The sequence below is a fragment of the Lissotriton vulgaris genome, chromosome 2_1 (assembly GCF_964263255.1).
Source record: "Lissotriton vulgaris chromosome 2_1, aLisVul1.2, whole genome shotgun sequence".
Lineage (NCBI taxonomy): Eukaryota > Metazoa > Chordata > Amphibia > Caudata > Salamandridae > Lissotriton > Lissotriton vulgaris.
Window position 1 is genome coordinate 844,561,139 of NC_141687.1, and position 24,703 is coordinate 844,585,841.

A 24,703-nucleotide genomic window follows, 5' to 3' on the forward strand; every position below is an offset into this window, starting at 1 on the left:
AAAATTCATCCATTTAGGTGCAGTGTATTTGGCCGTCATGGCTCCTTCGACTCTATCCCCCTCCCAGGATAGCGACATGTAGTGGCCGCATTCCTAATTAATTCACTTGGATCTCCTGTAATTCTCCCTAATGGTTGCTAAGACAAATATTGCCGCTCTCTCACCTCATGACCTTCCACTTGCCTCCTTGCTCTCCGCACAATGACTTTTACGTTTCTGAAGATCAATACGCAGATGCTTGCGCGATGACGGAGAGGGGTGATAGTGCTCGCTAATTTTCATATGATTAGCTGCCGATCAATGCCCTCGCAGAAGATAAATTAATTGATATGGCTGCTTGAGCTGAGTGGGGGCTCTCGGGAGGAGGAGCACGACTAATGAACCCGCTCCCTCGTCTATCACACTCATTTTTTATACATCGTAATCTTACTAAATCACAGGCTGGCCATCATTTTCGAGAGCAGCAAGCAGGTGCAGCACAGCGGAAGCCGATAAAACAGTTGTGGTCTTGTATTCATGGAGGGTGCTGTGCAGGGCCGGATTGGCCATAAGAGAGACTGGGAAACACTCTTGTTAGGTTAAAGACCAGTGGCCGCTTTTCGGAGTCCATGAGTAGAGGGATCTTAATCTATCCAGACTGAGGGAACACAAACACTCTTTTCTTGTTGACCCTTCAATAATTTGCCACCCCCCAATCCTGGATGTGGTTGTACTTACTCTCTAGACTCCCTCAATATAATATTGTACTGGTATGAACTCCTTTTCTCGGGCTGCATTTAGCTCCCAGACCAACACTGGTGCAGTCTTCGGTGAGCTCTCCTGCTAAGCGGAGTTTCTGACCCGCACTGCTACTCTCCTGCTACCCAGCCCCGCCACCTTCCAGATCCATGGATTTGGGCACGAGGAAGGGGGCTAAGGTCCTATTTGGCCCAGAGTTTCCCACCTTGCAGTGGTTCCAAAAGCACATTGGTCGGCAAGTGTTTTTTTTCTTCTTTTGTTATGGTGACGAATGGTACTTAGGGGTAAGCTATCCTTATTGGCTCATGTCTTCGAAGAACCGGTAGATTTGAGGTAAAATCAGTAACATGATGGGCTACTTTCTCATCAGATTGACTGTCCCAGTAAAGGAAACATTGCCTGTGAGAGAAATCTCTATGTCCCTTAAGACATGGACGCCTCTGCCTCTTCATCCCTGAGCTCCCACTGGTAGCAAACTGTGCTCCTTGAAATATTTTACTCAAATGTATTTTTCCTGTAGTCTCATTTCCATAAAGACCACAGGGTTTGCCCTAACCTACTGCACATTTGTACCATAGTTTCGGCACTGGCAGAGATATTTGAGTTGCACTAAATGAAATGGACGACAGGAAGTATTTGGGTGCATCACACGGCCATGCTGCCCAGTGCACCTCCATAAAGTTTAACGGCAGAGTATTGATGGAGTGGTATCCTTTATATAAATGGCTCCTTCGCCATTTTGGAACGGCGCTCGTTTAATTTCCTTAAAGAAGGGATGGATCAGTTGTTCCTAGTTTTTTTAGGCATGTGGTCTGCACACTTACCTTGTTGTGTCTTCTAAATAACATTTAAAATCAAGTGAAAACTTCCAACCAAGCTAAAATCTTTGCATTTTCACATGTTTTGCGCATGGCTTCCGAATAGAGTACCAAGCAAAGAGTGAACAATGTTAAGGAGTTTTGTTGCTGCGCCTTCCCTCCTTTATAGGCGGTGGTGCCTCTTGAGCTCCACACAGAGGGAGTCTCAGTAAGCTGTCCCCCTCAGAGACCCTGACATTTACCCATTTCTGGACTTTAAACCTCTTGAAATGATCAGAGTTGAAGAATGAGTCTGTGTCAAGCATGTACCATGGAGGTGCCTGACGCTGAATGCCTCCACACGGGCCCTTGTCCTTGAAAGAACACTGGAATGTATCAGATAGGGCCCCAGTGGATCCCTCTCCGCACAACTCCTCACTAGAGAGTCCCTCCTTCAATTACCTTGTATTTGCGGTAGAGAAGAATTGAGTACAGTGCGGTACGTTTCTTACCTGAACCAACATTGGTTTAAAACAAAAGTACATCTGAAATCGTCGAGTCATGGAAAAAATAAGTTCAATCAGCATTTCTGTTGAGTGCTAATGGCAAAATAAGGCACAACTGGCGTTCAGGGAACATTGTGCCACAAACTCGAGAAATGAACTGCCCTAGACTCAGTAGGTGTTCCCTCTCCCGCCACCCGACACAGTAAAAATGTAAGTCGAGTGAAGCTGCTCTCTCGAGGCCAACAAAGTAGTTTGCTTTCTTTTGTTTGTTATTTTCTTTTTTCAGCCCACCTAGTCGGACCCTAGGGTGCTGTGGGTGACTGCATGAGGTGAACCCTGGTGGTTCCCTTAGGCCAGAGAGAACAGGGTGAAACTGAATACGGGAGCTTACAGGACTTCAGCTTTTATCGCCCCCTTCTCTTCAGAGTTCAGACCCTCGGAGGGCTGGGGTGCGCTTTCTTACACAGCTCGTCCTCTTGTCAGAAAGAGCCGCCCCATGGTTTGATCTGGGCCTCGCTCCTGCCTTGTAAGATGCCCACCTCCAGTCCTGCCTGGGCAGCTCACCCGCCAGATAGACTGTCCCACTGCCCTCCCCAGCTTCTCCGCGTCAGACGAGGCTCTCTCCGGGGCCTCTCTACCGCCCTGGGCCCCCCTCTGGAGCACCGCTCTCCCGCCCAACACAGGGGGCGCCCCGGCTCCCAGAGCCCCCTCCACCCCCCGCGCACCTCCGCCAGAGAGAGCCTGCTCACCCGCGTCCGGGGCCGGGCCGGGCGCGCTCTTAAGTTTAATTGCTGTACGTTTGCAGTGACATGCTTGGAAATGAAACGCGCCTTTCTGTATGAGAGCACTTTATGGCCTCGTAATGTGCAGCAGCGCTGGTGACATCTCCCGAGGTCGAACATGCTCACCCCGGCCGGACCGGCTGTGGTTGTCGCCGGCTCACTGCCTCTGTGGTCACAGCCCAGGACCCAAAGCTGAGCTCTGTCACCGCCGAACCGCAGCTTGACAGAGCCGCCCGGCCCACACTCCCGTCCGCAGCCTCCGATGTTCCCCTTTCGCTGTCACGACTAGTGTTTCCATCTTTTATGAAGTTATCCCCCTACCACGGTCCCAGCCACATTCACGCCTTGCTTCTTAATTCACCTCCCAGCTAGACCCGCATCTCAGATTGTGGCGCAGACACCGCCGCTGAGAAATGAACACTGTGACGTCTGCATGAATGTATGTATGTGTGTTGAGGCACTTGTGACCTTGTGCATGTGAGTGTGGTTGTAGTATTCCACTCGGGTATGTTCCATCACGGTCATCCAGGAATGTCCGGTTCAGTGAAGCGCTGAGCGCACATTGAAGAGGTGTGCGCCTGGTGGGGTGTCTACGAGGAGCTATTCACCGCTCCCTGCGATCCTGTAAGTAAACCTGTTTCTACCTGCTACCCTCCTCGCACAGCCATGTCTGAAAGCTGCAGCAGCCGCTGGTACTTGATTGCCTGCTCAGATGTATCTAGAGGGAATCAGTGGCTCACTAGCACCCCTCCTCGAAGGCTTCACCCCCAAACATGACTCTGACTCAGGATGGCTGATGCTGCAGCCTGGTACCTCAGCCCTTTTTCCGAACCTTAAGTCGGGCCCACAGGTTAGGACACGGGGTTATATTCTCTCTGCTCCCCAGAAGCCTCTAGTTATTTTTGACTGCATCACTTTGCATATGGAATTTATTCACATCTAAACCTTTCAACTATTTCAACCCAGATAAATCGTGCAGGTGATAGCCTACATGTGCACCTGTCACAGGGTGAATCTGGAGTGGGAAGCCCTTACATAGGTACTTGTTCCCCTTGGAGTCTACAGGTACTCGTTGGACAGCAGCCATTTGTCTTCGGGACTATTCCGCACACCATTTCAGGCCTGGCTGTCGCAAGACACACAATGTGACCACGGCCTGCCAAAACCCTTCTCGGCATAAATACACTCCCTTTCCAGCAAAAGGGATGGAAGCTGAGAAGAAAAGATGTGAGTATGCTGCAAATGTACACAACATAAGAGCCAACATGTTTAGAATCTAATTCGAGAAACATGCTTGTATTGGCAAAACCAGCAGGTCTGGTGTTGGCGGCCAGTTGTTTTGGCTTTGTCAGTGCTTGTTTTGTAATCATTTTTAATACGTTTTATTATTGGACCACTGCCGGGCTCTTACAGTGAAGTTAGCCAATGATTGAAGTAGACTGACCCATTGCCCATGCTGTATTGGGCGGAATAAAAATGTGAATGACATCAGTCCAGTGGATGAAGAAGGCTTGCTGAAAGCCCATATAGGCAATTGTCTAATTTTAGGAAAGTCCAAAGGTCCTCGCTAGCGCCAGATCGAACAGTCTCTCATGGTCTGTTCTACCATTCCTCATTGAAAGGACAATGGAACTGGGGGTGGGCGGATAGCGACTGCAGCAGAAAATGAGTGCGCAGGGCCTGATGGATAAACTGATGGTAATGAATGGTCTTTGTTATTCCCTAACTACACCGCATGGCAGCTGCACGCCCAGGACATAGATCACACGGATCCATAAGCGCATCTGTAATCGGTGTACTGACCTTTGAACTTGTATTTATCAAGTGAATGAGTGCTGATGTCCGGGTGGAGTGGGCAGGGAGGGGAAATGCTATCTGTCAATATATTGAAGAAGCACCAGGAGAGGGCCTGCCAGTGCCTTCCTGCCCAGTGCTCCCATGGTATCATTTTCTGTTGGAGAGAAGAGGCGCCTTCTTGAAGGTAGGCTGGTGTACAATATCTCAGCCTAGATTACAGGAAAAGGCTCAAGTGCACACCCTAAGCAGTTCACTCTTCGTAGCTTTTAGAGTTGGCGTGGGATCCCTGAAGACAGAGTTGCACCTTCACAGTACCATATGTTGGGGTTTGGTGGAGGGGAGCTCAGTTACTAATGGAGATGGGTGGTGAGGAGTTAGTGGAGATTGGGAGGGACACACGTGCTGCTCTTCTGACATTTTGTATACCGTTCGCAAATGATGCATGTCATGGACCTGAAGCAGCAAAACACAGAATTGATTTATCCACGAGGAATTTTGGATTTGCGACTCATGTTCTGTTGTTTCCTTCAACAGTTGCGCAGAAGATCGTGGCAACACGAAAAAAGCAGCAGCTTTCCATCGGACCCTGCAAGTCTCTGCCCAACTCTCCAAGCCACACTTCTGTCTGCTCCGCCCAGGTGTCTGCAGTGCACATGAGCCAGGTAGGGGACAGTTCTGGTGCGCACCAGCACATACACCGTCTGGTGACTTTGATCCTTGTTCTGAGTGTGATCGCACAAATATAGAACAGATATTTACTAGTGCAGTGCGCTCACAATGGATCACACAAGTACTGTTTGAATAAGCATTTATGTATATTTGCATGAACACAATCCCATAATACACCTGTGCCACTTCATGCTCTGGACAGCAAGCATTAATGGACAAGTGTCCATGGCAAATGCATATTGTTTTATTTTCCTGCTTTCCGTTCTCTAATTTCCTTGCTTATGCTTACAGTTAATCACATGCTTTAGCAATGATAATTTGGTGAGAAACAGCGTCCTTCACTAGTCAGCCGGACACATGTTCTTTATGCAGCAGTAGCTTTGGGTGGGATTTCAAGAAGGGATTTAAAATGTAGTGAGGAAGTTGAAAAGTCATGACGTTAATGATGGGCCATTAGGTTTGCCATAGAGGATTTGTTACACTTGACCCAGGATGGAGTTTAAGAAGTTAATGGATTAGAAAGGACAGCTGGCAGATATGCTGCAAATGGGGAGAGGCTTAAGTTATGTTACTTATCTTGAGGAAGAAGCAATAGAGAACATTCGATTGTTGGGCTCCAGCTCTAGTCTTTGGGGACGGTGAATTATAATCAGTGCCTTATTCTGTCCAGATTAGCATAAAGTTTAGTCCGTAAATCATATTGGAATGCGTTTTGTACAGTGAGTGACTGGCTAATGATGGCCTTTCGTTTCTGTTTGCCACGGAGACTGTGGGGTTTGAGTCCAAAGGGGACGCATTGCAGGGTTAGTCCTGGCATGGTAGCTATTTGCACCGAGGGTACTCTTGCTAAGTAGAGGGGAATATTATCAGGGTTAGTACATACTTGATAGAAAAAGAAGGGGTGGGAAAACAGTCCAACTGAGCTGCAGTTTATTAACAGGAACCTCTGGAGTTTAGAGTGCAAGCATGAGAGAAAACCAAAAAACAGCACTTCAGTCAATAACTGCTAGTGGTCGGTTTGACATAAACAGTCAACTCTGGAACTCGTGTGAAACAGAACTAGAAGAATTCATAAGGCAGACATCATGGAAGTGGAAGCTGAACTAGAACACAACGAGCTATCTCTGACTGCTTCTAGTACAACCGGACTTGAGTTCTCTGAGTGGCCATGGGGCTGTAAGGTGATTCGTGTACATTAGGCATTGGGCTCACTCTTTTAGGGCAGGTCGTGTAAGTCACGCATTGAAACAAGCTGTTATCACTCCCCTTCTAAGAAAAAAAAGAAGAAACAAAACATGAAAACCCTTAAGTCCCTGTCAGTCATAGAACTCACTCACTGTTACCATTTGCCACCAAACTAGTGGAAAGTCAAGCCAACTTCCAAATATTCGCCTATTGGAAAACAGTATACATTGTTTGACCCGACACAGGTTTTAGATCGCATTCCAAGGAATCATTCCTGACCGCAACGTTGCGTGATCTCGGTCTGCTTTTTATAAAGGTGTGTTCCTTATCCTATTAGCTCTTTCTGCATGTATGGTTCTGTCTCCCACATAAGCTTCTGCACAGGTTGGGGGAAGTTGTCTTGAGAGCAGTGTCTTAAGTTTCTTCAAATCGTGACTGCAGGACAGATTGCTACTTTTGGTGAATTCAAATCTTCAGCCAAAAAGATGTCCTTTGGTGTGCATTAGTGTTCATCTACGATCCTCTACCTTACTCTATATGAGAGACCCCTTGCCTCACTGATCCGTTCTTTTGGTTTTACTTCTATTACTACGCAGAGGATACTCATTTGTTGGTCAGGCTAGGAGTAGATTTTGATAATACCCACTGAAACTTTCAAAAGGTCATGGCCGCGGTGAAACAGAACAAACTTCAGCTTAACACGGTTTAGACTGAAGTATTACTAATAGGCAATGAACTTTGAAGCCGGGCTACTGGGAGGCCAAAGAGTTTGGGGTCAGCACATACACATTGACAAATAGTAAGAAATCTGGACTCCTTTTTGGTTCAAATCTTATGCTTCCCTGATTACTAAAATCACTAAATCTCGTGTTATGGTCTTAAATTCCTCAACACAAATTCTGCATCCCCTCCTACCAATTGCAGGAAAACTGTGAATCAGGCAGCGATCATCTTTTGTCTGGATTATGGTCATTCCGTGTATCCGAAGTTACCCTAGTACTTGCTAATGAGAGTTCAAATCGTCCAGAATATGGCTGCTTTAGACATAATTTAGGCCTCAGTAAGAAGCACTCATTTGGTCCATTTTTATAAGCTTTACTGGCTTCCCATTAAAAAATGTGTGATTTTAAATTGGCTTTGCAAGGCTCACAATGCATGCTCGCTTTTTCCCCACAGGTACATTTAAAATAATGCATTTCCTCCCAAAACCTCGGATCAAGGACTTTGCTGTTAAATATTTCTAAAAAAAAACAGAAAGTCTATTCCATTGATGAAGCTTTATTTGTACCGCGAACGTTAAGAACATAGCTGGTTGTTCATTTTTTACATTTCTTTTTTGGTGTTGAATTGCTCTTACTGTATCCTTTACCCGTTTCTTCTCGTGCTTGTTTGTCTTTTTTACTCTGTTATTCTTTTTCTCGCCAGTGCCAAGATGTCCTTTGGATTGCTGTTAGTACTAAACAAATCATACTGATAATCGCTCAGCATATTGAAGCCACTTCTGTGATATGCAGCAAGGGCAACTTAACCCAAAAAGTAGTTATTCTGGATACTCACATTGACATCTGTGGTATAAGGACCTAGCTGATTCTAAAAGAACCTGCTTCCTTAGATCCAGTAACCAAATATTTTTTGCACACTAAAGCAAAATCAGAGCCACACGTTGAAGTGATCCAGTCAAAATCTTGTCCCAGCAGAGAGTTAAAGAATGCAAGTATGAATTAGGCACGTGTAGGCTGGGTCAGGATGCTAAACAGGGATGAGTGAAAAATAGGGTTGGTATCTTAATCCAGTTACTGCTACAACTGTTACTCCTCAAGATTTAGTTCAGAAATATAGTTGTGGTACCAACAGCACATCCTTAGTTCATAATGCAAGATGGCTGTAACAGGACAACCTCAACTGCATACCCTAGCTTAAAGTTTAGACTGGTGTGAATTAGGGAAGATAGCGGTCACGGGCAAGAATAATTCAAAGGTAAACAAGGACTAAATTAAAAAGAAGCAGAATTCAGACAGACTGCTGCAAGAAATCAGCAAAAAATGCTCAATTAAAACTGGCACAATATCCAGGTACCCATAAATAACTACTCATCAGCATCCACAGGTGTGGTAGGTGAATCAGTTGCGGGTAATAATCAACAATGACCCTGGTAAAGCGGCAGGGAAAGTAGAAGAAGCAGAGCTGTAGAACGTGGGAAGTGTAGTTTGATCTGAGTCAATGTGGACCCAAGTGTGAAATGGCATTGGGAATGGAATAGTTCCTTGAAAGTGCTAGTGTAGTATTTAAGTGTGTTACAATGGATATCCGATTACCAGTCCCAATAGAACCCAATTATGGTGCTGCAACCCAGCATCCTTGTGCAAATAGCCATTTTAAAGAAATCAGCTCCATCTTGAACTTACTTGCAGGCTCTCTGTATGATTGCTCTCTTGCTTTCTGTCTGGCTTGTTCGCTTTCTGTCTAGCGTGCTCTCTCTCTCTCTTTTACTGTCAGTAGCAGTCTATCCCTTTCACGGGTTACATGTTTAGCTACATGTGGACTGATGCTTTGTGAACACATACACCTAAGTCCTAGAATGCCAGTCCTGGCGCAATTTTGGTGAAATGCCTACACACAAACCACCCGTCTGACCACCCACGGCTGATTTCGCTCCATTGTCGTGAATTACCAGAAGGAAGGAAGTCTCTTCCTGGAAATCTGACTATTTTCATTAAAATGCATACATTTATACCACACTGATTATTAAATGCTGTCCCATGGAAAAAAAGCCTCCAAACAATAAAGCAATTTCTAAACATCTAGCATTTGATAGCATACTCATTTAAAAAAAAAAGGAAGGGTATGGGATTTATCAGTAAAGTTTTGCTTCGTAAAAAAACTGATTGTGAAGTCTTTCTTCTGTGTCTAGCATGACAAAAGGCAGAAGGAGGATCATGAGATAGGAATCTGACCAAAGGTAAATTAAAGAAGATAAAGGCCTGGAGGAGGAGCGCAGTATGAATAAAAGCATAGGCGAGGTAGGAGGAGGCAGTCACAAATAGAGGACTATTTTGAGAACAGGAATTAACACCTTCGAATCTCATGACCAGCTCAGCTCGTCATGAGCCACGGTGCACATGACCAGCTGAGCTCGTCATGACCTTTAGAACGCTCGCACGCTGGGCTAATTCCCCTGCTGTGCGAACGTTCGAAAGAAACGGGTGTGGTCGCAACGAGCTGAGCTCGTCATGAGCACACGACCACCGTGGCTCATGACGAGCTGAGCTCGTCATGAGCACAGGGGCGCTGTCTGCGCCCCACCCCCCAGCACAGAATGGGAATTTGCCCAGCTGCGAAGGGGTTAAGAGTTGGTGGGAGCAGATTTACATTACAAGGGCAAGACAAAGGATTTGGAAAGAAGGAGAAAAATTGGACATAGGTTGGTGATTTCCCCTTGTAAAAGGCAACCTGTGGGTCTGTGGGATTTTGCTGAAAAAAAGAAGTGCCATGAAATTTCTCGAAACAAACTCACCAACATTAAGCAAAAGGACAGGCTCTCGATTAGCTTGGAGAGAGACTTAGCACGAGGAGAGCACATTTCACATCAACATTTTTTTAAAACGTACATTGTAAATCACTGATGTTGATTTGAATTTCAACGTTTGAATTAAGTTAGTTAAGCACAGCAATTGTTTAAAATTCCCCACTTGAGAACAATTAGATATGTGAGAGTAAAGTTCAATCACCATTAAACATTAACTAACCCTTACAGTTCTCTATTTTACTCCATCAACAAAGGGTAACTCTAGGAAGTTCTCTGCTGGTCCCTTTTCAGCCAATCTTTGCAAAAGTTGTGCATGTACATTGGCTAGTGCCATGACTACAGTAATAGCACTGTTTCATATCGCAGATTAATTTGATGGAGCAAAAACGAGTTAGGAGCCACTTTTGAAGCTTGTTTAGGCAAATGTCAGCATTTTATCTCTGCTCGGTTGAGAGAAAGATAATTTCCAAAACATTGTCAAAAGCATATTGAAATTGTTCAGCTCCTTGACGATCACTAATAAAGCTTCCAGCGGCAACGATACAAAAAATTGGCAAATTTTGCAAACCATCATCTCCTCTAAATAGGTACAAGACTGTCTTCTCACTTGAGTTTAAATGATCTGTTGGCAGCATTCATCACTGAAGAACACCATGTTCTTGTGTTCAGCCTGAGTTCGGTCTGGGAGTTGCAGAAGGGTTGCTTTTCTAAAGATGGAAGCAAGGGAAATTATTTTTGCATGTTAACCGTGTATAATGTAATTTACCTAGCCGTCTGTTGGACCATTCTTTAGCCCTCTTTCATTGAAATTTCCCACCTCTGGAGAAGCTACTAAGATATCTTGCCATATGCTATAGTATGTTCACTAATGTCTTACATAGTCACTATCAGAAGAAGAGAGCAGCCGACGCTTGTAGCAAAATCATGCCTAATCAAACGAAAATCCAGGAAGGATTGTGCCGGAATTTATTGTTTCACTTGGAATCTAAATTTTTACTTATTCGAAAATATTTTAAAATCAAGGAAACATTTTTTATTGCTATAAATTATGGCAATGTGACTGCCTGTGTTTCCTTGTAAAGGTGTCCAGTCAAAATAGTGACTCAGAGAGTGGATTTTAAAACTATGTGTAGGATCCACAGAATGCTTCTCCCGTCCTGCTGTTTCGACGGCAAAGACGAATGCACCGCGAACCGTAAGAACAGTGTCATTAAATACGCCACTCAAATGTATTCTCTAAAAAGCTAAAAGAAATCAGGAGGCAGTTCTATATCTTGTTGCATTGGGATTCCAACTTTAGCTCAATCACAACCTAGCTAAGAAATTAAATGGATCACCTGTTTATAAAACAAGCCTAGAAACCTTCCAGTGTGACCAAGCTGTTCCATAATTCTGCACTGTTTTGTAAAGAGTGGCGTGCATGCACACACAACCACACACATTTTTAGTCTCGCACTTACCTCAGTCTCAATGATCCATGTGAAGTGATCTGCATAGAACATTTATATTGGAACCAACACCACGTCCTTCTGTGGAGAGCCATGCTTCTTTAAAGTCCCATTTTGAGTCTTTGGTGCAGCCGGCCTGCAGAGTAGTTTGTTCTTAAAACGTAGGTTCCAGGCTTTTAAAAACTGGGGAATGTTGTGCCCTCTTCACTTTCCAGGAGGATCACAGCAACCATAGGTTGGTATATAGTTATCACTGCCAACCAATATTCAGATTAGACCTTTTCATAGGGTCCTGCCATAGCACATGCCTGGCTTTTAAAAAATATTCAAGTCTCTGACAATGCATACCCGACGAGAAAGTATTTCCTACATATATCAGTAATTCTTCAGAGTAGATCTTTATTTTTGCTGTAGATTCCTCTACTTTGGTATACACCTGTTACAACGCAACTTTTACAACTACCTACTATTACAACGCAACTTTTACAACGCATACCATTACAACGCATTGCGCTGGGGGGCGCTCTAGGATAGGGAATAAGTTTAATTTACTATCCAACACCTTCCCTAGTGTCCACAGGGACTGGAGTTGGAATAGTAAATTATACTTACCACTATCCAGCACCTCTAAGCGCTATGCGTTGTAATGGTATGCGTTGTAATGGTAGCGTTGTAATAGTAGGTAGTTGTAATGGTATGCGTTGTAACATGGTACATCCCTCTACTTTGAATGTCCGCTTGTGACCAGGGACGTTTTGGGACCATTTTGAAAAAAACTTCTTGAAACTTTGAACTTGATTTGGCATGCTGCATTATTTGATTCCTAGCAGTGTTTGAACATTTCAGAGCTGTATGCCATTTGGCACCATTTTATTTTTCCTTAGAGCAGGAATTATTCCAATGGGGAGGTTATGTGATTCTATTGAAAATGGCAACATAAAATTGTTACAGTGAAGAAACCTAGGGCCTGATTTCGTTTAGATTTGTGGATGGGTACAAACGTTATGGGTCTCCGATCCACCGTACAAGTGCTTTAGAATATAGGCTGGGCAGGATACCCATCTCATTTGTGACGGAGTACCTGCCTATTAGACTCTAACTGTGACCCTTAGTCTTCGTCATTGAATTTGTTGCATATTACCTGCCCTTGAGTAGAAACTAGAGCAGTGCAGACCCACATAATGGAAAAATGAGAGATGACCATTTTGTTGTCGTACCAGAGCATTTACAGGGCGGTCGCAACTCAAATTGAGAATTTTCAGAATGAGTGAACAAGGGCCTACCTAATCATCATCTAAATTTCCCAAAAAGTGATGTTTGCTAGTAGTTCCTTAATATTGGCTTTTTCTCTGGTATGGTAAGGGGGGAATGCCGTCTAACAGGTTTAATGCAAAACACTGACACTATTTGATAATTTGCTCCGAAAGGACATTCTGTTTGTGCCTACATTCATGAGACATAGGGTTTTTAGCGACTATAAAGTGTGCTCCTCATGAGCAAGATGAAATTTACAAACCACCTTTGACAAGGCGTGAATGAACCCTGTGATAAATGCTGTCCTTAAGATAGAGCCGACAGTGATCAGGATGGGCAGATAGCACAGTGCACCAAATCTTAATGAACCCTTTCCACCAATAAGGGCTGTCTCTTGCCGGCATCTCCTGACTTCCACTTGCCTCACTGAATTCACTTCTTAACTGATGCTTTTTGTTGAGTGACTGAGATTGTGTCGCCTGCTTTGTTTTGTGTGAGTAGAAAACCTAATAGTGTGCTCATACAGTGGCAGGTTATTTGCACACTCCTGTGCATAATACTTTATATGTGTATGTATATGTGTGTGTATGTGTGTATATATATATATATATATATATATATATATGTGTGTGTGTGTGTGTGTGATTGTGGGTATGCAGATATACTTTTCTGGCCACCAGTGCTCCATTCTCAGAATGTTTGGGGATGTCTTACCTCAAAAGAGGCTGATGACTTTCTTTTTTTGTTAATCCTATTCACATTCCTTGTGAGTGGGAACAAGCATGTTTTGCAGCCAATCCCCTGTAGACCAGCTTTTTGACCAAGAAAAAAACATTGATATGTAGTAATGATGACAATAGCTTATTTTTCTTATTTGTGCAAAGACCCGGGGACGCTTCTGTCAACCTGGGTAGTTTAACGTTGAGCTTCAGGTTCGAGGCAGATTTCTAGTTGCAGGGTATTTTTGTTTTCCATTGAACACACAGTTGAAGGTAGACATCTAACTGCAGGGAAATGCCTTTTCAGTTCTTCAAGAAAACTGTCTCATATTTTTGTGGAAGGAGAATTGCATAAAGGATTTCTGATAGGCCTTAATGACTGAACCCTTTTTTTTTATTATACATGCTTATTTACAGACCCAGCTTTACTAAATAACGTGGGATCAAAATTCTATTTAATAGGTTATGGATGTTACGACCCTTTCAGAAACAAAACATTTTCCCTAAGAAAATGAAGCAAGTAGTGGTCAGTGGTTTAATAACCTCTAAAGATTTAGATCCAAACTGTGTTTCATAGCCTCAGGAAACATACTTCCAAGTTCCTTAATGCAAGATTATGATAAAGTCTCTTTACATGCATTGCCTAAAGAACATTCTTTCGACCTGTGTGAGAGAAAGGACTAGTAAAAGGCTACTGAATTTGTGCATGCAAAATCATGGCTGCATTTAGCACATCTTTCTGGCTCGAAGGATGAATATCGAAGGGGACAAATTATACAAACTGTCCTGGACAGGTCTTTCGAAGAGCATCCCAGTAATATCTTTTTGGGCACCTCACTGTGAAGTGCAAGTAAAGATCCACTTGCTAAGGGAAAGGTAGCGCCACAATGTCAGTCACTTTGTCTGATATTCTTAAAATCCTTGCACTGAGCCTCACTCAGGGCTGAAGCATTTACTGTTCAGCTCCTGATGCTGCTTCCGCACAGTTTCCATTGACAGCGCTGAGTGAATCTGTTCGTGCGCAGCTTTCCCTTGGTAAATATTCTGTGCCCAGGAGTATTCCGTGGGAAGTCACCCATCCTAAAAGGTCTGACGGTGATTGTGCTCCTCTTGCTGAAGGTGCAGCACATTGTTTCCTATGAAGGTAAATATTCGCTTTTTTCTAGATTAGAGGCTCGGCTAGCAAACCTTGACTGCCCTCATGTCCTGTTTAGCTAGTATCAAGCTTTGAGAGGTAATCATTATCTGTGAACTGAGACGCCCTGTGTCGGCTCTCGAGTCCGGTGAAGATGTGTGTCCACACTGTTGCCTTGGAGTTTGTGTCACTGAAAGGAACGCCTTTTGAGACAGTTTGTAAGTGACTAATCTACCAATTGAGCAACAGCAACTTCAAGACATACCTTGACTAGACCCACATGACATTTACATTTGATACTAAAAGGTTTGATATTTTAGTCAAAGAATACCAATGTGTAAAAGATTCCTTGCTAGGGGAGGCACTTCCTGGGAGTCCTGGGGCAGTATAGTGCTGGTTACCACTGGTGTTCCAGTGCCACTCCACGTTACTCTATTTGGGCCCTTTTCTCTCTCTTTCGCTCCCGCCCTCAGGTTTACAAAGTCGATGGGTTAGGGTTAGTGTGTGAGGCATTGAGGTTGGAAATTCAGGTCTATTATGACACAGTAAATAAGACTCCATTAACTCAGTGTGCAGACATTTGTCTAACTGTGGATTTCAGATAAGCTTTTTCAACCGCTGTCCTGTGGCTGGCAGATTATTGCACACAAAGAATCCTGACCATCCACTTGAAACACCCAAACCATGGGCAGTATATATATCAAGGAAAGGCAAGGACCTCAGTTACTGGAGACTCTTGCAAAGCCACAGAGGAGGGCCAGGAGGCTGTGTGCCCGTCCACTATGAGTTCAGGTAGAACCCCTGAACTGTAGTTCACTCCCACCATTGGTAGGCGCCCCTTAGCATGGTTATGCTGGGGCAGGAGGCATTGTCTGCTACAGGTATGGGTACATGCTGTTTGCAAATGTTACGTTGACATGTGGAGCACCTTCACTGGAGTAGCACATTGTAAGGCACCAATACACAAAGTATATTCCGGGGGCCACTTGCGGCCCTCCTGACCTTTACGAGTGGCCCCCTGGTCTCTAGGCTGCTCGACTCAGCGCTAACATCAAACCGATGTTAAATTAAAGGCTAAGTGAGGTTAAAGAAAGGAAGTAACTAGGATGACCTGCACCTCCTAACTTGAGCATCACTCATTTTTATACACATCTTGCAGCTAAAGTGTAAACATTTTATGAAGTCTACTCTAAATTCAAAAAGTGTATTTTATTAACATGCAGAACTGTTTCTCCTTAGCACAACAGATTTATATCATTGTGTTGAGAACTATTTTTTTGTTCAAAGTAATAGTTTTCAAACATGAATTTAAAAGCATTAATTCTTCCCTCTACCCTGACAACAATACCAATTTTGAACTAAGTTAAGTCAGTTGTTTGATCCTCTCGGGTGGCCTTGGTTCCTATTATATATGAACAACATTGTAATTTATCAAACCAAACACAGGAGAGGATTTTGTAAAGCACACATTCGAATGTCACATTTTGAGGTCTTCTTAGACCTGTGATAATGAAGAAAAAGGAGGAAAAGTGAAAACAATTGCCTAGGATAACACAATTTGGTAAAGTGGGGAAGCCGTGATTGATCCCAGGCTTTCTGGTTTCACATTGTGCAGTTCATCACTAGATATAAATGCTTCCTTTGCTTCCCCTATACCCACCGTACCACAGACACCGCCTGTCAATCCTCCTGCCCAAACCACCACCCTGCGGCCCTTGGTCACATCACAGACCAAACATTTTAGCCCCTGTGAAAATTCGAGTACCGATGTTGTAGAGTCTGCTGGCTGGAAATGGTAAAGCAATTGGTGTTTAAATTATGCCTTCTATGTCCAGTTATCCAATCCATTTCTATTTCTTTGGGTGATTATACGGGTTTCAGAGGCTTGTGAACTTGCAGTGTATGATGGCGGGTGAGGTGCAGCAGAGCTTTTCTTTGAAGTGCTGAAAAGTGATTCATGTGAGTTTTTGGGCTCATTTAAATGGATAGCAGACGTGGAAGGGCACTAGTTGATGCTGGCAGGGCAGGGAAAGCTGTAATTTACAGACAGAGAAAGTGCATTGTCCTTTAAATAAAGGCCCGGGAGATACTAAGGGTCTGTTTATAATGTACATCATAAACGTTACATTCAACTCAATCAATCAAACATATATAAAGCACGGCAGATCACCCACGAGGGTCTCGAGGTGCAACTAGTTGGAGCGACCACCCTTCCAGTGACTCTTGATTCGAAAAAGAGAGAAAATCGTTCATATAAACAGTAGGGCCTTCCTTTCTTTACCTTAAGAGCAAAACCTTCAGATTTCCTAGCTCCTCATTTGAGTGGCACGTCCATTTCCGATATTTGGATTGGATTCTGACACTAGCAGCTTTGTTTTTTAAACAGGACTACACATTCCGACATGCAGCCTAAAAGCCTGAACTATGTGAGCAACTGACGCGAACTCGAGAGCTTTTGAGAACATGGAGAGTTGGCCCTTCAAGTAAAGAAGAGAGGAAGCAGGTCGTTATACAAGAATCGGAAAAAGCATGTCTTCTCCTTTACGTTTGGAGCACCATACATAACATAAGCACGTGTTTCAGGCCCCTGGAATAAAGAGAGACCGGAGCAGACACATACATGCAAGATGGCCTTGACTTTTATCTAAAGAGCAGGCCAGTTAAGCCCAGGGACCACCACACCCCTTAAATTCGGGCCGCCTCGGTCAAGAGCAGAGGACATCACCCCTTGTCTGCTAGAGCATCTGCTTCTAAAGGTCATGCGGAGGAGAGGCTGTAAATACCATAGCAGGGGCCGTTCCCTTTCGAGGTGGCAACGGGGAAGAGATGCTTTGGGAAACCGGTGTTCCCAGTAAACAGCAGGCTCGAGCCAAGGGTTCCTCGCAGCTGCCGAGATACTTCCTACCTCCGATAGGTCTCTGAAGCGCTCTCCAGGGGGTGGCACTTCCACAAAGAGGTCTCAAATTAGTAAGGAATATCTTTCAAACTCGGTTCAAAGGCAGAGTGCCATTTTACAGTAACTATTCTTCTGATGTGGTAGCAGTGTCCCCACTTGTGCCATATTAGAGATGCATTCACGCGCGGCGCGGTGGGGGCTGTTCTCACAGCTGGAAGTGTCAGATTCAGTCTCGGTGTCTACGTGCTCACGGAGCCTCCCAGATTGCTTAACATCTTTCAGAGGGTGGATTGGGGCATCCCATTGTGATGCCCCACACAATGGCAGGGACTACATCGAAAAGGCTGAAGTCAAAACTGACCTTAAAACAGGCTCGACGTTTAGGAGGTGCCTCCCACTAAACCATTTCCTTAAAACAGGTTAACAACTATGTCAAAGCCTCTCCGAGACCGTATTTCCAAAGCTGATCTGATTGTGGCTGTCTGTAGAGGAAGCTTGGCTGTTGCTCCGATATCCACTAGATGGCGCTGTTGCACCGTGCACCTCCGTAGACGTGCCGCACAGCCTCATGGTGCTCACATATGCTCTCTGTTACGCTACGGCACGGCACTGGAGACGTGCCTTGTGCTGTCCAGGAGATCCCTGTCCACATGGGAGGCTCTCGGGACTTAACACCCAGTCATGTTTTGGGGCGCCTAATAGTACAAGTATTATTAAAGGCAGCAGGTTATATGGCCATTTTGTTTGAGATGTTAAAGATGTTTCTTCCTTAGTGAAACTCGAGCAGTATAGCAACACTTTTTTTTTCTCGTAGGTTGCAGTTGTGCCTTCTTTATGCGCCGTAAGTTGCAAAGCAGTGGTAAATGGGGCACAGTTCAATTGCACCCTAGTAACTAAGGTGCAATTGAACTGTACCCTATTTACCACTCGCAGAAGTATGCAGCGTTAAGTTATCCTGGCAGGCCGTGCATACAGAGAGGTGCCCATGGCAGAGCCGCCGCCTTGAACAGTATTCCAAGTCCATGCAGGGAGCATTGGAAGGGGGCAGCAGCAAACAGCCTGAGGAAGGCAATCACTCCATACACACGTGTAGGTTGTTTACGGAATAGTAGGAAGCATGAGCGCGGTTTCCAGGAACTCTTGAAATCTAATCATTGCTGGGTATTTTCACAAAGCAATCTCAGGATTAAACTTCTAATCCAGTCTCGTACTAAGGTAATGAAGGACTGTTCATAGCCACACCAATACTGTCTCGCACTTCAGCTTGACTTACCCGTGACATGGTTTGATTGGTTTCCTTACAGCGCAGCACACAGCATTAGCCCGTGCCTGCTTCTCTTCTGCACTTCATTTACACTTGACTCAACACACGGGCCGGTGCTCGATGCTCTTGGTTGCACTTGCTTTGTTCGGAGCCTTCACTGAGGCCTTGTGTGGGCATTGGCATTACCATGCAGCATGGAAACTAATGGCTGTAGAAGGTATGTTCAGGTTTCAGGTTCAGGTTTTAATGTCTTTATTTCGATAATGAAATCATAAAAGACAATTTTAACAAACATTTAAAACAATTTCATTATCCCTACATAATACAAAATCTTATAAAATATTTATATCTATATATAATCAACAGTTTAAACTCAATTTAGTATCCACAGTTAAAAAGTTATTAAACCACTATTGAAAGGAAACAAGACATTAATTTTAACAAATCTTAAAAATATGTTTAGCATTTGCTAAAAAGCACTATACAAATTACACACTTTATCTAATCATGTGGCGATTGAATTCCTTCTTGCTCTGATTGCCCATGCCCATCCTAAATATTTAGCCAAACATATCACAGTGAAATCAGTTGTATTTGTTTTTAAAGCCCATATTGCATCCGAGGATTTTTTACATTTCATACGTTTAAAAATGGGTATGTTCTGGGGAGAGACGTGGATGCGCCATGTGAAAAAAGGCCGTAGTATGCAGACCTATAAGAAGCCGCTTTTATATCGGAGATGCAGTGGGTGTTCTATTTTACCTCCAGTTTAAACCCGAGAGCTACAGAAAAACTATTGTCCGAGAGTTAGCAGTTGTTCACTTCTACGTTAGGTTTTTCATTCTAGGAGCTTGGTTTTTGTAGGCCTGTAAATCAACGCAAAGCACGCCATTAGCGTGTGACACATCTGTCAGTCAGTGCAGTGGGCACACTGCTCTCGAAGACTGGTGCTCCTGGCATGGGTTCAGCCTTCACTTCACCAAGCTGGTCCTTTATTTGTTTGCAAGCCACTTCTGGACAAGGTGCAAAAGAAGTATGCCGGTGGTGTGTGCTTACTATCTTTGTCTCTCACATCAACGGAATGACTCTGCGGGGTCGCATGAAGGAAACTTGACTTGGTAATCGAGTACTGAGTCTCAGGGCGTGTTGAGTGCATTAGGTAAAGCTTGACCTAGGCAGAAGTGACCTGTGAGCACAAGTTTACCATCTTGTTCTGCTGTCTAGCAGAACATATTCGAGTTGAGCTGTAGGGTAGAAGGTATAGTTGTTGGACACTGGGTCATCTGATGGTCTGTTTGAGCCTTGGGGCAGAGGGGGCCCATTTGCTGAGCTTTCAGTAAGAATAATATCTTTGTTGCAATGTTGGGTAGAGAGGCATCAAAATCTTAAGTAATTCGGCAGACAATGTCCTTGTCACTGAGCTAAAGGTCAAAGATCAGCCCAGGGAATTAGTCACAGGGCAGAATTACCAAGTTGCAGGTCTCAGTAGGTGGCCTAATTGACTTTAACCTTGCCCCTAGAATATTTAGTATATTGATTTATCGTTGAATGTAATACAAAATACACAATAATACAAAAACAACGAATGCATGCGTGGAACGCCAGATTATAAAACTTTATTCAAATATTTTACTTTCATACTCATCTAATTTGTAGCTAACCTGTTATATTTTAATAAAAACAAAGAACAAGCTAACACAAATTGGAAATAAAAATGCACTATATAAATTGCAACATATAGTACACAGTGTGAAAAGTCTGTTATCCAAATTATTTTTAACTATGCATCAGAGGATGCCTTATTGTTGAATCATAGAGCAGATGGTGAATTGGTTATTAAGCAGAAATGGCATTATTGTAGCACTGAGGGTCCACAAATGATTCACCTGTTGGATAGCAGGATAGACTATGCAGCCTTTTATTGGGCAGTTGTGTTAAGAATTGACGGCTGGCTAAGTTGTCTTTGTCTTCACCTTGTGACATTTTTTCTGTATCTTGTAATATGTTCTGTGCCTGCTTTGTTTGTGCTTTGTTTGTGCTTTGTTTTAAGCTTCCAGGCCCAACCTAGTAGCACGTCGCTAGTTATAATCTTTGTATCTTATTTCTTGCCTACCAGGTCTCCTCATTAGAATAACTACTCCTATATCGTTCTTTTCTTTTTGCATAAATTATTCTTCCCTCTAATCCGATTCATCTTTCTACAGCCTAACTCAAATTTGATAAAAAGCACCCCCAACAGCAGCAACGTCAATTGCCCCTGGCAGTGTGGGGTGTATTTATTTTAAATATTCTGAAGACAGTGGGTGTGCATATGTGTGCACTGACCTCTCAAGTCTTCTGAAGAGTCACTTTGACACACTCCTCAATATGTCTGATCTGACCAGATCTACATTGTATTTTCTGAGAACTCAACAGAGGTCCACTGTAGGGAAAATCCTACAGCGTCTGCATCAAAGAGTCAGAGGTTGCTGGTGGGAAACTACCAGTGGAATGTTCGGTTACTGACACCTCTTTTCAGCAGGAGCCTGTGACAGGGAAGTGAACAACTGCTGATCTTTGCTCCGACTTTTGGGTTTTCTTAAAGTCATTGCCGTAGAAGAACAAGCCCTTTCTGCTGTTGATCATGTAGGAATGACCACCTGCCCGCCTCACTTTGGTCTCGCACCTCCAGCTACCATGCTTTTGTGGTTTCTCAGGGAGTGTGAAGGAAATGTTTGGTGCAGGACGTTGATTCTTATTTCCCCTTGCCTACCCTCCTTGACGCATCCCAAACAGGTGCCCACTGTTTGATGTGTGGGCCATTTACGCCGCAAACTGCAAAATATTGGATGACCCCTGACTGGACAAAACCATCCTCACTCTACAGACTGTTGGATATGGAGGTGCCGACCCCACATTGCCTCCCATCCAGTCCCTTGGTCCCCCTAGAATTTGAACTGATACTTTGATGTTATGATTTTCTCCTAGGTGCATTACAGATTAGCTCTAGGTAATGATATTGCGATGGGTCTGGTCATGTCAAGATTTGCAGATGCCATTACTTGCCATTCATCCGCTCATTTGCATCGGGTAGTCAAATTGGAATGATGCATCTTACTGTGCTTAACTGAGATAAGGAAGAAGGCAAATCTTTTGTAAATAAATCCCTTCTTAAAAATCCACGTACTAAACTTGACTTATTTGCCCCATCTTAACTTGGTCTTTATTACTGTACTTAGTGCTTCTTCTATAACCCCTCTTGTCTCTGTGAGTACTCCCTGATGCAGGGTCTTTTAAGCACAGCCTGTTTGCTTTATACAAAAACACAAGTGGGAACAAGAGTAAAATAGTTATTGGAAACATTCTTCACCATTTGGTGGTGAGCTACTTATAGGTGGTTATCCGGCAAGCCCTGGACTCTTTCGCCCCCCGCTGGTATTTTACACTCCCTAAAAAAATACATACAACACCAATAAACAATTTTTAAAGTATATGTTGCTTTTCTTTACAAAAACCTTGCTCATCTTTTGTAGGCACCATACATCTGATGTAAGATTCACATAAATCTTTCCAAATGTACATCATTTTAATAAGAAATATACTTTACATATGGCAAAAAATGTCAGAAATGTCAAGATCATCATTGCTCCAGCCCACAACCCATCCAGTTAATTGATAGCCATGCATTAATGATTGACGGGTCAAACCAACTTGCGTGAGTCTTAAAACGATATACTAAGATGACAGCCATAGGCATATGGTTGCTATATACACCCACATTTTAGGGTGGATCCCAGGCAATTGTTAGTAGGCATTCGTTAGTAGGCATTCAGTCCTAGACCTTCATCTCCCCTCCCCCCCCTATCCCCCCTCTGCCCTTCAGCTTGGGGGCAGAGGTACAGACTTCCCCACGGCCTGTCTTGTGTTCCAGAAAACTGCCAAACCTCTTAGTGGCCCATGCTATGGGTAAAATTGTTTCTGCAAGTCCCTTGGGTCAAACTGTGAGATGTAATGCTCCCCAAATGTATTAAAATACAAATTGGTGCAATATTGACCTCGCCACAAAGGCAAACATGGCCACTATCATTCGACTTTCCCCGCCAGCTCTACCCTGGAAGCAAATGACATCAGTTTCTCGATGAAGAACTGTGTCCCCAAAATGACAAAAGAACACCTTGTGGAACATGTTCTCAGCCTGTATCAAGTTGTGGGGAATTCATCTTTTGAGAGTTCCTACTAAGGCAGCAAAGAAAGAATTAATACTTCTAAATAACACATTAGGAGCCCTAAGGCGTCCCTCACTACTCTAAGGCTTCTGTGGAATCATGGCTGACCACAGCTCCAGGAGAGAAATACGTTTTTATAAGTACCCACATTGTTTTAAAACCGAATTCAGCTCATCCTCTATCAGAACCCACCATGTTGTTACCACCTGAGGGAAAAAAGTACGACTGAAGGGACAAACACCCAAACCACCTGCATCATGAAAAACTATCAGAAGAGATGACCGAAAATGAGCAACAGCCAAACACAATGAATTGCGGCAAATCGGGATGTATGTAAATCGTTTAACAATCTGAATCCCACCTACAAAATCGCTTAATGTCTTGTGGCTCTAGTTTCGCCCCTGCTTCTATGATTGCTACCAGCAATCCTGAAGTAGTGTTGAGTTAACTGTCTTGGGCCGATCCCTGCCCCCTCCAATGCTATTGAGCATACCCTTGCAAACTGAGAACAGGACAAGGGGCTGAGGTGTTCATGAATAAAGAGAGATTTCACTGCTGTGAGTCTCTCCATGTAACACTTAAGGGATGCCACAGGGTAAAAAGGCTAGTAAGGGGCTGCTCGTAATGTGACCCCTTGTCTGTTACCTATCCAGTTATTTTAATTTTATTTTTTTAGTTTAAAAAGCTTTATTAAAGAAGATAAACCAAGTAAAACATCATTACATAAAGAAGTGTCAATGAAGATAGATAGCAGCATAATACAATATGCCAAGAGGGCTGTAGAACTATACCAAGGAACAAAGCTTTTAAAGGCATTTTATTTTGTGGGAAGGAGAAAGAAAGAAAAAGGACAGAGAGAGAGAGGAAAGAAGGGGAAGAAAAATAGGGCAACTAATAAACAAACTCAATATCTTAAACTGCTATAGGAAAGTGAAAGTGAAATGCAAATAAAAAATATTGGTTAGGAAGCTAAGGAATAACAGGCAACAATTCAAGTAATATGTCTAGAGAGGAAATCAGTTAAAGGCAACCATAACGAATCCATTTTGATCAATAAAGGTATAGTGGTGGCAAAAGCACGATCAAGCCTATGGTGATGACATAACAAATTCCACCAAGCATGATATGAAATCTTCGAAGTATCCTTCCAGTTGGTTGTGATTATTTGAAAAGAGATAGCTATATATAAATCTATAAATTTACGTACATGACTATGAACATTCCATATAGGTATAGAACCACCTAAAAAATATGTACCATCTCAAAAGGATAGTCTGTATCTAGAATGCCATTTCATTTAGACCAGAAACAAAACCAAAGGGATTTAACCATGGGACAATGAAAAAACATGTGTAAAAAGTCACTATTTGCATAGGAGCAGGACCAACATTTCTTGAATTTGTGTAGATCAGATGGAGTAAAAAAAATGATGTTATAAAAAAATAATAAAGTCTGTGTAGTGCTGGTAGAACGGGAGACAGTATGTATTTTAGACCATAAAGTGTCCCAAACCTGGAGGGAAAATTCTTGAAGTAGGTCTCTTTCCCATAAGAGTTCAAGTGGAGATTTAAGTCTCTCAGTAGTGGGAAGGGAAAGTAATTTATAAATGGCAGCGGCCCTAAAAGGAATAGAAAAATCTGATGGGGATAAGAGAGTTGGGACGGTAGTGGTCAGGGAACTATTCTGATAGATGATAGAGATTAGGGTAAGAGTGAGCAAGGGGTATTGAGAAGAGTATGTGTTAGAGAGATGACAATTTTCACGGATATCTGGGAAAGTTCT

The 24,703-nt window shown here is 43.4% G+C and overlaps 1 protein-coding gene across 5 annotated transcripts in view; it reads left to right on the forward strand.

The window, feature by feature from the left end:
- Positions 1 to 24,703, forward strand: part of AGAP1 (ArfGAP with GTPase domain, ankyrin repeat and PH domain 1) — a 1,113,642-nt gene that overhangs the window by 568,168 nt on the left and 520,771 nt on the right. For all 5 annotated transcript variants that reach the window (XM_086956296.1, XM_086956297.1, XM_086956294.1 and 2 more), the window contains exon 7: positions 5,155 to 5,282. In XM_086956296.1, the coding sequence (XP_086812422.1) occupies positions 5,155 to 5,282 (128 nt within the window). The remainder of the gene's footprint in view (positions 1 to 5,154; positions 5,283 to 24,703) is intronic.